Source organism: Notolabrus celidotus, chromosome 1, assembly GCF_009762535.1.
Source record: "Notolabrus celidotus isolate fNotCel1 chromosome 1, fNotCel1.pri, whole genome shotgun sequence".
In the NCBI taxonomy this organism is placed as follows: domain Eukaryota; kingdom Metazoa; phylum Chordata; class Actinopteri; order Labriformes; family Labridae; genus Notolabrus; species Notolabrus celidotus.
This window is the reverse complement of record NC_048272.1, coordinates 31751045-31764580: the sequence shown is the minus strand read 5'-3', so window position 1 is coordinate 31764580 and position 13536 is coordinate 31751045. Positions and strand designations below refer to the sequence as shown.

The following is a 13536-nucleotide window of genomic DNA, read 5'->3' as shown; positions in this document are numbered from 1 at the left end:
TATCAGTCTCTTAGACTTACTTACGTTCAATATCAGCTTTAGTTGTGCATTTTGGTCAGCAATCAGAGGTGAGAAAGGTAACCTTAAGATAAGTACAATAATAAAGTTATTATAGGCTCCTTCATTAATTCCCAAGTCTTTACTCGTCGTTACTTTAAAGAAGCTAATTGAGCAGCATGTATTAAATCAGAGGCCATCAAAGGTAAGATCTAACCATGTGATGTAAGAGACAAAGGGAACATAGATGCAGTCCTGCACGTTTCGCTGCTCTGCTGCTTATGGCCTTGCTGCTCTCCTCCCTCAGTGATCGACTTCTGTTCCTTCGGAAACCACAGTTGTGATCATGAGTGTGTGAGCGTGCTCAACGGCTATCACTGCCGCTGTAACGAAGGCTACAGGCTGCTGGACGACGGCAAGACCTGCCAGGGTGAGTACTGCTTACTTGAGACCAGACCTCCTGTTCTTACACACACCTCCACAGCGTCCACTAAATACAGCAGGTAAGGATCATGGCAGGGTTTTTAAATACTTATCATCATAATCATGTAGCTGCTTATACATTTAGTTTAGTTTAAGACTGAAATAACATATTTTTGTGGATTTTGCTCATTTATTGTGTCTCATGCATGAAGATGGTCACTTTACTAACAGAGCTTTTCCAACATGAGACTGAATAGACGTCTGGACTCAGATTCAGGAATTTTATAACAAAAATAAATACACTGAATCTCACTTATTACACATTTCCTTCCTCTGATCTCAAATAAAATCGTCTCTATTTATTAAGCACCTTTAATACATGAAAGCCGAAAGAGCTTCACAAAAGAACAGAGAGAAAATAGCATAAATAGGTAAAAAGAAAGAAGGATAAAACAAGATAGAGCATAGTAAAAAGAAATGCTTAAAATAAATCAATAAATAGATCAGATAAATACCAAAAATAAAATAAAAATATATTTTAATTCATAAATATAAATAATATTATAATTTGTATTTATAAATATAAATTATATCATAATATATTATAGTTATATAAATACATTATATTATAATATGATTTATATTTATATAAATACATTATTTTGTAATATAATTTATATTAATTTATATAATGTATCTTTATAAATATAAAGAACACTTATATTATAATTTATCTTTTTATATATGAATTATATTACAACTTTTAAAAAATAAATATTTTAGATTTTATATAAAAATGTTTGCACCAGTTAAAGGGTAATTGATCCTGACATTGCAATGCAGAACTACATTCTTGTGCACACTCCTGCATGCAGACAGACACACACTCCTGATGTAGATGTTTCAGTCGCACAGAAACATCTGCAGCTCAGGATGTTGTTGACAGAAAAAACAACTGCGAGGAGAAGACGATTTACAACCTCTGCAGTAACCGTGGACTTTCTCTCCCCTGAAGACACTAAAACCTTCAGAGGTGGAGTAACACGTCGTGTAATTGTGCTGTCCGTTAAACCCATATACCACAGCAGCTGTTATGTAAGGAGAGGTTAAATAAGAGGCCGGTAGCACTTTTGCTGCTGCGCCTGCTTCATGGCCGACAGCTAAAAAGGCAGGGTCATTCAGAGGCTGTTAAAGAGAGAACAGCAGCAGCTTAGTCTACATCTGTGTGCATTCAGGGACAGTTAAAGGCATGGGATAATTGTGTTGTGGCAGCGCTTACACAACAATACATAATTACCTAAAGCTGATGTGACACATCTCAAAGCAATGGACAGTTTAATTATTCCTGTGTGGATGAGCAGCTAAACTTATATTTGCCTCAGATGTTGATAAAACTTTCATGAACATACACAGAAAAAAATGAAACAGTCCCTTGAAAGGACATTTACACACATGCAAAGTTTGACCCAAAATGTGTGTGTGTTATTTAGCGATTGACCTGTGTGCTGAGGGGAAGCATGACTGTGAACAAATCTGTATCAGCGCTCCGGGCGTCTTCACGTGCGACTGCAACGAAGGATACACACTCAATGAGGACAAGAAGACCTGCACACGTCAGTCAGGCCACACACACACACACACACACACACACACACACACACACACACACACACACACACAAAAAAAAAACACACACACAGAAAAGCATGATCAATGCATATACATGTAGGCTTGATGAAAACATGAGGCTTTAAGGAAATATCGGTGTCCGTGTGTGAGTGCTTTATAAAATGGACTGTTGTTTAGCAACGTTTAGCAATGTTTAGCAGAACCTTTAAAACAGAAAACAACGCCTGGGCTTATTTAGAAAATGTGTCATCACATAGTTTGTCCAGCAGAGGGCGCTCTGACACCTTACTTTACTGTCCTCTCAGCACTGTCTGCAAGCTCATGCAGCAGAGCGTCACAGCTGAAGACGGCATTTAAAATTCAACGACCATGAAAGTTGCTTCCTTGAGCTTCATATGTCTCTTTTTTTTTCTTCAAGTAAACAAAAGTTTATCTCAATCAATTATAGAGAGCATGGTTGAAGCACAAATCTTTTTTTGTACTTTCCAACAAATCAATTGTAGATGTGTACTTATTAATGACACTTAATGAGGACACATAAATAAGGAAGCGTACAAAAACAATAAATGAAACACACATAATGCCTCACTGCATCTTGAGCTGCAGATGGAAAATAACTGTATGTGCATGCTTTTGCCTGTATGTAATATGCGTGTGTTTGTTTGTGTGAGCGTGTCTGTGTGTGTGTGTGCATGTGTGTGAGTGTGTGTGTGCGTATGTGTGTGTGTGTGTGTGTGTGTGTGTGTCATTTAGCCATCGACCTGTGTGCTGAGGGGAAGCATGACTGTGAACAAATCTGTATCAGCGCTCCAGGCGTCTTCACGTGCGACTGCAACAAAGGATTCAAACTCAACAAAGACAAAAAGACGTGCACAAGTTAGTACATGCTCCATGCACAAATACTTCTCTTTACCGCATGCATCTCCTCAAACACGTCGTTCAAATCAGTTTAGTATGGATTTTCAAAGTTTAGCTCATTGTTGGACTGAGACGAGTTAAAGAAGACGTGCATGCAGACTCTGCAGGGGTTTGGTGTTTGACTAACACACTGAAGAACGAGCTGCATCAAAACTTTGCATCAAGTTTCCAGAACATGCAGTATCTTGATTATTGAGAAAACATTTGTGATGGTCAAGCAATGAGTTAGCGTTAGCATCAATGCAAACACTTTCTGATAAAGCCTAACATGCAGAATCAGGCAGCAACCTTCATTTAAGAAACACTTTTAAAATCCAAGTTCAGAAGTGTTTCACGAGGCAGCAGAGTAAGACAAGCAGGTCATGAAGAAATCATGAAGAAAAGTTAAAATTCAGATAAATAATTGTTGAGGACATCAAGTGTGTTACTGTCAAATATTTTAAGATTGGGACTTCTGTACGTTTAAGTTTAAGTCAACAAAAAGTGGTTAAAACACCAAAAAAAGCTTCATGTTGAAGAATCCAGATTTTTCAACACGTGTAGGTGGATCAGGAGGAGCAGCGAGCTAAGTGGCTAAGCTAAGGATTTAGTGAACTGAGCCTGGTCGTTTAAAAGTCATGGATTAAGTCACATGATTATATATCCATGCTGTGTTCTTAGTTTAGAGTCTGTGAAATTAAAATATGTGCACAGGTAGTGGAGTGGTTTTTGGTATCGCTTAAAACCCAAGCCTCAGTATCAGAGAGGAAAAACTGGTATCAGGATATCAAAGCTGGATAATTTCTCTGCTTGTGTGATATGAAGTCTGTTTTTCTTGACTGTGTATCTGCAGATATGGATATGTGTAACACGGTGGAGCACGGCTGCGAGCACCAGTGTATGAGCACTCCAGGATCGTACTACTGCATCTGCCCTGAGGGACAACTGCTGCAGGACGACGGCAAGAGCTGCGGCAGTGAGTGTATGAGCAATGATCCGTGTGTTACAGAACCTTCTGACCCCAACCTAACTAACCAGGGGGTTGCAGGGGGATCAAGGTCCTGCGGGTCCTGCGGGACGAGTCAGAGATGTTGCAGGTGCAGGATGTGAGCGCTCAGAGCTGCAGCAGGAGGTCAGCTCTGAATTCTCTCTGATCGGTCTCAGCCAGCTGAAGTAAAACAACAACCTTCAGAGAGAGCCCAGATCACAGATGTATTTTCAATCAATGATCAATCAGATGAGTATTACTAAGCTGGACAAACATCAAGAGCTGAGATCAGGATTAGAGTCAGAGGAGAGCGGGGTGATTCTCAGGAGATGAAATAAAGAGGTGTGTTGGGATAAATCTCATGCAGATGTTTAAAGCAGCTCAGGCTCGTCTGTGAGGAAACATCCACACAAAGATTGGATCTTCTTCTGATGTTTCTTTCCTCTGGAGGACTGAGAGGAACACAGAGTGCCTGCCAGTAATAACCAGACGGCACCCTCATGTGGAGATGTGTGGTAGTGCAGGCAGCCTCATATAGTATCCTGCAGGGCATCTCCTGTTTCTGTGAAAACTCTCACAGTAACAGTGAGCAAAGTATCCTAGGCTTTTTTCCACCTCAGTATATACTTTCATCAATCTAATAATGCATTTTATTGAGTTCATAATTGCTGATTACTTACATACAGAAAATGACAGTAATGGAAGGAAGAATTTCTGTCATACTTTTTACTTTGTAGTTATTCATGGTACCTTCAGATTTCAAGGCTAGGGGCAGATTTACTTGAGCGTACAAACAAATCCTAATACTGATCATGCATGTCTCAACAAATACTAATAACAATATTTTATTAAAAAGATGTGCACAAACTACGCACAACTTTTTAAGTGTGCGTATCTTTTCAACGTCTGTGTCTTCCTGCTTCATAAATAAATATGTTTCAAATCAAAGTGACTCGTGTGAGGAGAGCAGACTTCAGGATGTTTGCTTTCTGCTGTCATTATTAACTCTTCATCCATCTCTCTCTCCTTCAGCCTGCAAGTCTGCAAACATCGACCTGGTGCTTCTCATCGACGGCTCCAAAAGTGTCCGCCCACAAAACTTTGAGCTGGTCAAGAAGTTTGTTAACCAGGTCAGACATGTTTTTGTATAAGAGTGTAAACCCTGTTTGTAAAAAGTGTGTTGTTTGACATCTTACCTTAAAAAATACCACAAAACATCTAAGGAAGAATCCAAGTTTTATTTGCCATAAAAAACTCTGAGGTGATTGGATGTTTACAGCACAGGGAGGCAGTTTTCACAGCTCTAACAAGAAGTTCCCCACAGAGATAAAGGACAGTCCTGCTGTGTGAAAATCAAAGCAGGATTATCAATCAATAAGACTTGATTTGTAAAGTACTTTTCAAAACAGAAAACACAAGTATTCAGAATCAATACAAAATACAAAAGATTTTTTGTTTGGTGTTCAGAATCTGTCAAAATTGTTCTACTTAAGAGTCAAACTAAGAAACAGAATAAACTCTGTCTTGTGTCACCTCTGTGTCCCTGCTCTCCTCTGATCCTCCAGGTTGTGGACTCTCTGGATGTGTCCGCTCACGGTACAAGAGTGGGTCTGATTCAGTACTCGAGTCGGGTCCGAACAGAGTTTTCTCTGAACATGTACCAGACAGCCGACGAAATCAAAGCTGCCGTCATGAAGGTAAAGACGCTCACACACCACACATTTTAAAAATGTTGCCTTTATTGACCGACTGATAAAGAGAGACAGGAAATGTAGGGAGGGGTAAGAAGGGTAAGATATGCAGCTGGGAGTCAGAACAGTGACCACTGTGACGGCGGGGCCTCGTAGACTCTGATTCAGCTCTCAGGACATTCTTTGACCCTCTTCTCCTTCAGGTTGATTACATGGAGAAAGGAACAATGACCGGTCTGGCTCTGAAACACATGGTGGAGAACAGTTTCTCTGAGGCTGAGGGAGCCCGTCCCGCTAGCAGGAACATCCCCCGAATTGGCCTGGTGTTCACAGACGGACGCTCACAGGATGACATCACCGAGTACGCCAAGAAGGCCAAAGAAGCCGGTGAGACTCTTTCATGATCTGTGAGGGTCAGATCACGTCAAATCACCCAACTCCAGGCCCTGAGTATAAAATCCTGTGTGTGTGTGTGTGTGTGTGTTTATGCAGGTATCACCATGTACGCTGTGGGTGTGGGGAAAGCTGTGGAGGATGAGCTTCGTGAGATCGCTTCTGAGCCCGTGGAGAAACATTTCTACTACACCACCGACTTCACCGCCATCAGCAACATTGCAGAGAACCTCAAGCTCAACGTGTGTCCAGGTATGACACTAAGACTGCAGAGTGGGACACATTCACACACATTACATGTTAAATATACACTCTCAGTTCTGCAGTCTGAAGCCATTGAGTCATCTACCTGTAGTCCTCTTCTGTGTTAAAAAAAATGCCCGCTGTGATGAAACTGAGATAAACTATTGAGGATGTTGTACCGGAAATACCTGAATTCTGACTGCACAGTGTTAAGTATTAAATGTGTGTGTGTGTGTGTGTGTGCATGTGCATGTGTGCGTGTCTGTTTGTGTGTGCGTGCGTGTTGTGTGTGCAGAGGAGAGTCAGGGGGAGATCGAGGTGAAGGACCCCTGTGCTTGTGAGAGTCTGGTGGAGTTCCAGCAGGCCACCATGAGCAGCCTGGAGCAGATCACACAGAAACATATCCTTTTCTTTAATATACATCTTCATCACCATCTTCATCCAAAACCTCAAACCTCTCCTCCAGACAGGGTGTAAATATTTGATATTCTATAGAGACCTTTACTTCAGGATGAAGGAAAGGAGTGGAGATAAAAACAGAAACAAACACATCAAGCGAACTGTTCTCTTACAGGAAAACAAACTCAGACAATCCTCTGAGGGTTCAATTTTATAAAGACCTGCAGTAAAACATGATAATGAATGTCACAGATGTTGAGGTAAGCTACAGTCACAATCTGTCTTTTGATTATTTTGGACTTTTATTTGCATAAGTCTGACATTTTTCCCCATAACTTATCCAAGTCAGAAAAAAAACCTTGAGCATGAGGGCCTGTGTCCACAGACAGCATTTTTTTTGTACTTTTTCATGCAGAACCTGCAGTTCAGGGTTTTTAGCAGTTCCAGGAACTTATAGTCCCAGGAACTATACTCTATACTACTCTGTATCTATACTATACTATAGAACTACTCTTCCAGGAACTAAATGGTTCCTGTGGCCCAATGTTGTCTTTGTTTCTATCAAGGCCTAAAGTCCTATGGAGATTATGCAAATCAGGCCAGTGACGTATGGAGAAAGATACAAGTAATTGCACTACACCACCAGACCAGTAGGGCAGTAGAGAGAGAGACATTGGCCATACAATAAAGATGACACCATAGAAGGAGACAGACAGGCCGGCATCGTCATGTGTCACACCACAGTTAACCTGTTAGCATGGAGGAGATTCCTCTTGTGCTGACTTAAAGCAATTTTAAAAGCTATAGCAGAGATTGACCGGTGTTTCAGTTTAAAGAGCGACCCTGTTAACTGGAGACTTTCAGCCGGATGCATCCCTCACAAACGTCTTTAGATGATCATTAAATGTCTGATGAGGATATTTTGACATTTGAATAAAAACTAAACTAGGATGCATTCTCGAGGACTCCTTGTGTTTCAACAGCTGCTATAAACTCCACAAACACTGACACGTTCAGCTGAAGGTCTCCGGTTTACAGGGTCACTCTTCAGACTGTAACACCGGGAGCTGACAGAGACGCATTCACACCATCAGGCTCAGAGAAGAACAATGTTCAGGATTATTAAACCAAGTGAATCACAAGTGTGTGAGATGTTACTGTGGACAGAGGGTGTAATGAAAACACTGCAGGTACTGACATGCATGGTTCCTCAAAGGGTCCCTTGTGTCCTAAAAAAAGTTTCTGTGGTCGAAAAGCACCTTAAACAGACACATTCCCTTTCCACCACTGTATGTCCACCAAAAATTAAGCACACAGAGAGGTTTCAAACAGTCTTTAGGTGCAACTTGCAGGTAAATGTTTTGCAGCATTACTACATAACTCTCTTAGAATAGCTGCTGAGAATGTTAATTGTTTTACATGTTCTACAGACACAAGGGTGCAGATTTACAGGAAATTCAGTGTTTGTTTCAGTCAAGCTCTTAAAAAACTATTTTTTGTTATGAAACATGGCGTCATTTTATGTCACTTCAAGGACTCAGGCGCTCTCATTCTTCCTCTGCTCAAAGAGTCGGAAAACACAGGCCATATTTTCTTAAAACAAACTGTTAGGACCAGGACACTATCATCACTTTCTCTCCCTTGTCTCTATCACTTCACTTTTATCAGCCTTAAAAAAAACCTGAAACAAAAGAGATACAGACGCACACAGGGAAACTGCATGAGGTGTAGCATGGAGGAAAATAACAGACTAAAGTGACAATAAAACTTTGTTCATAAGCATGAGGATTCCTCTACAGCTCTACTATTTATCAGTATAATATTAAGGACTAAACTCTGTGTAAACACAGATCCACTTTTTAAAATGTTTGTATCTTCACCACGATGAATGATGATGACTACACTGAACTGCTCGCAGGTTTTATCTCCAGATCGTACAGATTGAAGCATGTGGAGACTTGGATCATGGACTAATCATAAATCATGTGAATATATAGTCACAGAATCAGAGAGGAACTCAGGATGAGGCAGCTTTGATGCGTGCACGAAGGGTGCACGAGTCATGCTCTGGTACGATGATGTAAATGTCATCATTCTTTCCTGTGAGTTCAATGTGAGTTCACCCAAACTTTTTTCCTGCGTGGTCACAAATCAGCTCAAAGTGACTTACTGCAGGAAGGAAAAAGCCTTCCCACATTCAGGAAGTTTTAACAAGTGAAAAAGAGAGCAAATAGGCTCATGCATAAACCAGCAGCTGGCGCAGAGACATCAGTCTCCGTGTTACATGATTGAAACCATAGACCCCATAAGGACACTCTCTGCAGTGTCAGACCTTTTGTCTCCAACAGAATATTTTCGATTTGTTAAAAAAGTATTTCAGTTTCAGATTCATGCCAGTTTGTTTATATTTATAAGCAAGCCGTGACTGTGATTGTTATTCCTAACGGTTCGTGCACTGGCCGGGATGACGGCTCGTCTCGAGCAGCTGGAGAACCAGCTCCTCTCCAGGAAGTGATCCGTTCATGGTACGTGACACCACAGAGGAAGAAGAACAGAACGAGGAGGAGGAGGCACAACCTGGAAACAACATGAGAGGGGGATCAGAAACCCTTCAATCAATGAACAAAAATCAAAGTGTCTCTTTGCGCAAGATCGCTTCTCTAAGCGAGGATGACTTTTACACCAGAGTTTATTTTCTGAGAGATGATTAAAAACAGCAACATTCACTTTTATATCAATCACACATCAACGTTTACAGAACACACGATTCATAACAAAGGATTACTGTTCTGAGGTTGTACAAATATTACAAACGAGGAAAATCCAAGATACTGTGCAACATCTCTTATACCTCCGTGTCACAGACGTGAGGGATAAGAATAATCAGTGTACTGTACATATGAGATAAACACACTATAAAATCCTCTCTTCACGCAGTCTAACACCATCCACCTGTTCCTCTACGTGCCCTGTTTATACTTGATCTGTTTTGGTACGGTTTGTTAAATATGAGGTCTTTATAGCAGATTGTTTTGTTTTTTAAGTAGAGTAGCATTTCTTAAAAAGCGTTATAAGGATGACGTTGTATTACCACTCCCAATGTCAAAACCGGTGATCTTCGTACTAAAGAACTGAACAGGAGCGACTCTGCGGTGATGAAGAGGAGGAATGTTTTTTAAAAAAAGGGAAGTTAGTGAGTTTAAAGCCTCATCTCTAAAGCTGTGGTCTGTTAATAGAAATAATGTGATGAATAAGATGCATAAGGTTGAATAATCTACTTTCTTCTTCATTCTGCACTCTACATTTTGTCTCACAGTGCCTTCACATATCATGCCTTACAGGACGTTTCCTGCAGAGCGTCCTTCTGTCTGTCGTGAACCAGCAGCCTTTACAGACCGCTCCGTGTTTAGTGTCATGAGTGGAACAGGAGGCCTTACAGGGTACAGAGAGTGAATGAATGACCACCAGACCGTCTCACTCTTGTAGTTTTGTATATTAAATAAAGACCACAAATGTATCCCCCCTTTATATTTGAATGTTTGTATGTTTTGTATATTTTCTAATAAAGTTACTTTTCTGTATTTTCTGATGAAGCCCTGTATAACAACTCAGAGGGCAATAAAAGAGTCAACTTTTCACAGCTGGTGATGCCTCTTATTACACATATCTTACAGTCAAATTGTTAGATTCAGACAGAACACACACTCACAAATCTGAATTGCAGTATTTAAGGTTTTATTATGAATAGCTTCCATGCATTTTTCTCTCTCTGAATTGGCTCCATTTGTGTGCCTATGCCTACGTCTACGTCAGAAAAGTTATTTATTGACATTAGTTTGGTATTAAACTCTTAAGAACAAGTCAGATGTGTTAGCTAAAGCAGTATTTTAGTATGTACCAGCATCCCACCTCCATTAAACAGACATGAACACACCAAAGTTGGAAGAACAGCTTCTCAACTTGGAAACTGGGACCATCGATAAGCACATGAATGCAGCAATACCCTTTTATACACGACCTTACCACTGGGCCAAACCTCACAACTTTTTTGCCTACTTTGGTGAGGACAGCTTGAGGAGATAGGAAACACGGGAGAGAGAGAGAGGGATGACATGCACCAAATCATGTGCGGATGCGATGAGGACTGTAGCCTCAGTGCATAGAGTGCCTAATCTCCCAAATATGCAACCAGCACCCCATAACTCCATATTTGTAGGACATCAAGCTATGTGGAGCAGTGTTAAAAAGAAATCAGATCTTTTGTTTAAAGATCCTGCAAGTAGGGATAAGAATGTACTGATACTGATCCTGCTCATTGATCCACTCCATTATTAATTCCTGTAGATGTTCTGTGTGGAAAGTAGGCCAACACAGGTTTTCTGTCTGAACAACACAAACTTAAGTACGAGTTTCATTACCTTCACTGTTCTGCTGTAACAGGGAGTCTGTTCTGTCATGACCGTACAGGTAGGCTGATCAGCCTCTATCTAGCATGTTCAGATAACAACAGAAATGACACTATTTCACTGAAATCAACGCATACATCCTGTGGGATAGAGAAGCCTCTGGATGCAGCAGAAACACACAAAGTTTATCCGCCATGATTACTTTGTTGACTCCTTGGTTGTCGTTCGCTCTGACCACCTCTCGTAATGCATCCCATCATTGTTTCTCAAGACAAGCAGAATTAAGTGGAAAGCATCCATAAGGGAACGTTAAGCATAGAGGCAACTAATGTTGATGGTTTGACTTAGTTGGAACAGGTTCTCTATTCCCATCTACCTGTTGATTTTGGCGCCCCCTGTTGACAAAGTGGTAGCTTTTATATTTGTGCTGATTTGTTCAGTTAATAAGTAGTAGCTTTCTTTTCCCTTGTCGTTATTTTAATCTTATTCTGCTTTATTTAAGAGTTTTTTGGTTTGATTGTTTTTGAAATACTGATTGTTAATGTGCTCAGAATCTCTTATATAGGACAGAATCCTGACTTTAACAGTCTACATTAAGACCGGCCTGACAAGGACTCTGAATATGAGAGACGTGTTGAAGCTTTTATGTATTTGTTAAAAACTGTAGGAAACATTTACTCTAAACTTTCTTCCTGCGACTCATAAAGTTAAAAACTTCATCCAGAAAGACGAAAAGTTCCCTGATGACAGAAGTTTTTCTCTCGGTGGGTAATCGGGTTTGTGTTTCTCAAGTTTAAAGGTCAAACAAACAGTAGCTGAGGTAAACTCTTGAAGGAACAAAGCTAACTCCTCATGGACCATTGTTTACAGAGTTTAAAGATCAGCTCCTCGGGGAACACGTCGTTACTGACACTGACCTTATAAACTTGTCTCTGTGGACTGATGCAACAGCGTGTTTGTCGAAGGAGTTTCTGTCTGTCTTTGAATAAACTGAACAAAGTTTTTCAATCATTCTGCAAATTCTACTTCTACTAACTTAATGTACATCAGTTCATGTATAAACTATCAGCTGATTTAAGTTCATAAACTAGTCTTAAAATCAAAGTATCATGATGATTAGTTCATGTGAGTGAAAGGAAGTAGTTAAAGTTAAAGGACTACTTTAGGATATCATTCGTGATCCAGCACACAATTTAGTGAACAAGAGACACTTTTTAACACCTTCTTCATCCAAAGAGTGGAAATGTCCTGCACACCAGTGTCATGATCCAGAGCAGCTGCCACCATCACCCATGCACAACCTGACAGGTTTGTTCTTGTTCACATGGCAAAGCAGAGCAGGTGAACGTCACTTATTAACAGCATTTCTCCCTCATTAAGTCAGAATCATACATTTAAAGCAAACATGGTTTATTATAACATAAATTAAATTTTGTGGAGTTTAGGTTTCAAGACTCCTTAATGTAGTCCTTGCGTGGGGGCTGGTTCGGACTCACGGTTCAGTCACATGCCACACAGAGGCTATCGTCGGGGGAGTAAGGTGCTGCGGGTGCACCATCTTTTCTTGGTGCACCATAAGTAGGCTAAATAAATTAATAAACACAATACAACGATTTTTTATTCTTTCATTTAATTTCTTTTTACAGACTTTCCCACCAGTCCTTATGAATGTCCACACAGACATTCTGAACTCTAACTAGAGACGTTATCTCACCAACCCCTGAGCACCAGGCTGCATTTAGAGTTATTAAGTGGAGCATGGACGTTTAAGGAAAAGTAAAGTATGCAAAAAGTATTGGCTTTATTGTTGTGTGCTGTAATCCTCATTCTGCGAGGTAAACATTTGCGTATTTGGGTATTGTGGTTGTTGCTGCTCTGCGAAAAATGCACGCCTGTCCAGCAATGTGTAGGGTATTTTATTTTTGTCTGCTGTGCAAAGCAGTAGCCAAAGTAAAATACTTTTGCCTGGCTGTTTTAAATTTGCTGATTAATGTGATGCGTGAACATTCCTGATGCCTGGGCTGTGTGTGTTGCTTTTGGCTAAGTACAGTTCAATGCGCCTGTTGGGCCTGTTTCTCCAGGGTTTGGCTTGTAAGCTCTTTCTGTGCATCAGAGTCTGGTAGTTGCAAGTCGGGCATTTTGATGTCATAGCCTTGATTATATTAGAATTCTTGAAAGCTTGTATTCAAACTAGATAAATAAAATAAAATGTAAAGGCACCACAGCCTATCAATTGCATACAAAGATGCAAAAATAAAAAAAATAAGCGCCTCCAACTTAAAGCACTTCCCACAGTTCTGAGAGGCTATATGGATTAAGCAGCCCCTTTCTCACATATCACTGCCCACTCTATCCCAGTTTCCTGCTCTTTTCACCCCCATACAATGTGTCTCATTCATGAAACGTGAGTGAATCTGTGTGTAGGTTTGCACATAAAAGCTCACGCTACTAAACTCTACTCCGGATTCAT

General features: G+C 40.4%; 1 protein-coding gene across 3 annotated transcripts in view; it reads left to right on the top strand.

Annotated features, from left to right (window-relative positions):
• matn4 (matrilin 4) overlaps nt 1-10298 on the top strand; it is a 38839-nt gene extending 28541 nt beyond the window's left edge. Inside the window, exons 8-17 of one of the 3 annotated variants that reach the window (XM_034710082.1) lie at nt 305-427; nt 1911-2033; nt 2803-2925; nt 3800-3922; nt 4967-5064; nt 5500-5631; nt 5829-6012; nt 6118-6270; nt 6557-6661; nt 9117-10298. In XM_034710082.1, coding sequence (XP_034565973.1) covers nt 305-427; nt 1911-2033; nt 2803-2925; nt 3800-3922; nt 4967-5064; nt 5500-5631; nt 5829-6012; nt 6118-6270; nt 6557-6661; nt 9117-9175 — 1223 coding nt within the window. In that variant the 3' untranslated portion in view covers nt 9176-10298. Of the gene's footprint in view, nt 1-304; nt 428-1910; nt 2034-2802; nt 2926-3799; nt 3929-4966; nt 5065-5499; nt 5632-5828; nt 6013-6117; nt 6271-6556; nt 6662-9116 lie in introns of all 3 variants that reach the window. The other 2 variants (XM_034710005.1, XM_034710154.1) reach the window with 2 other exon arrangements.
• Nucleotides 10299-13536: the final 3238 nt, after the last annotated feature.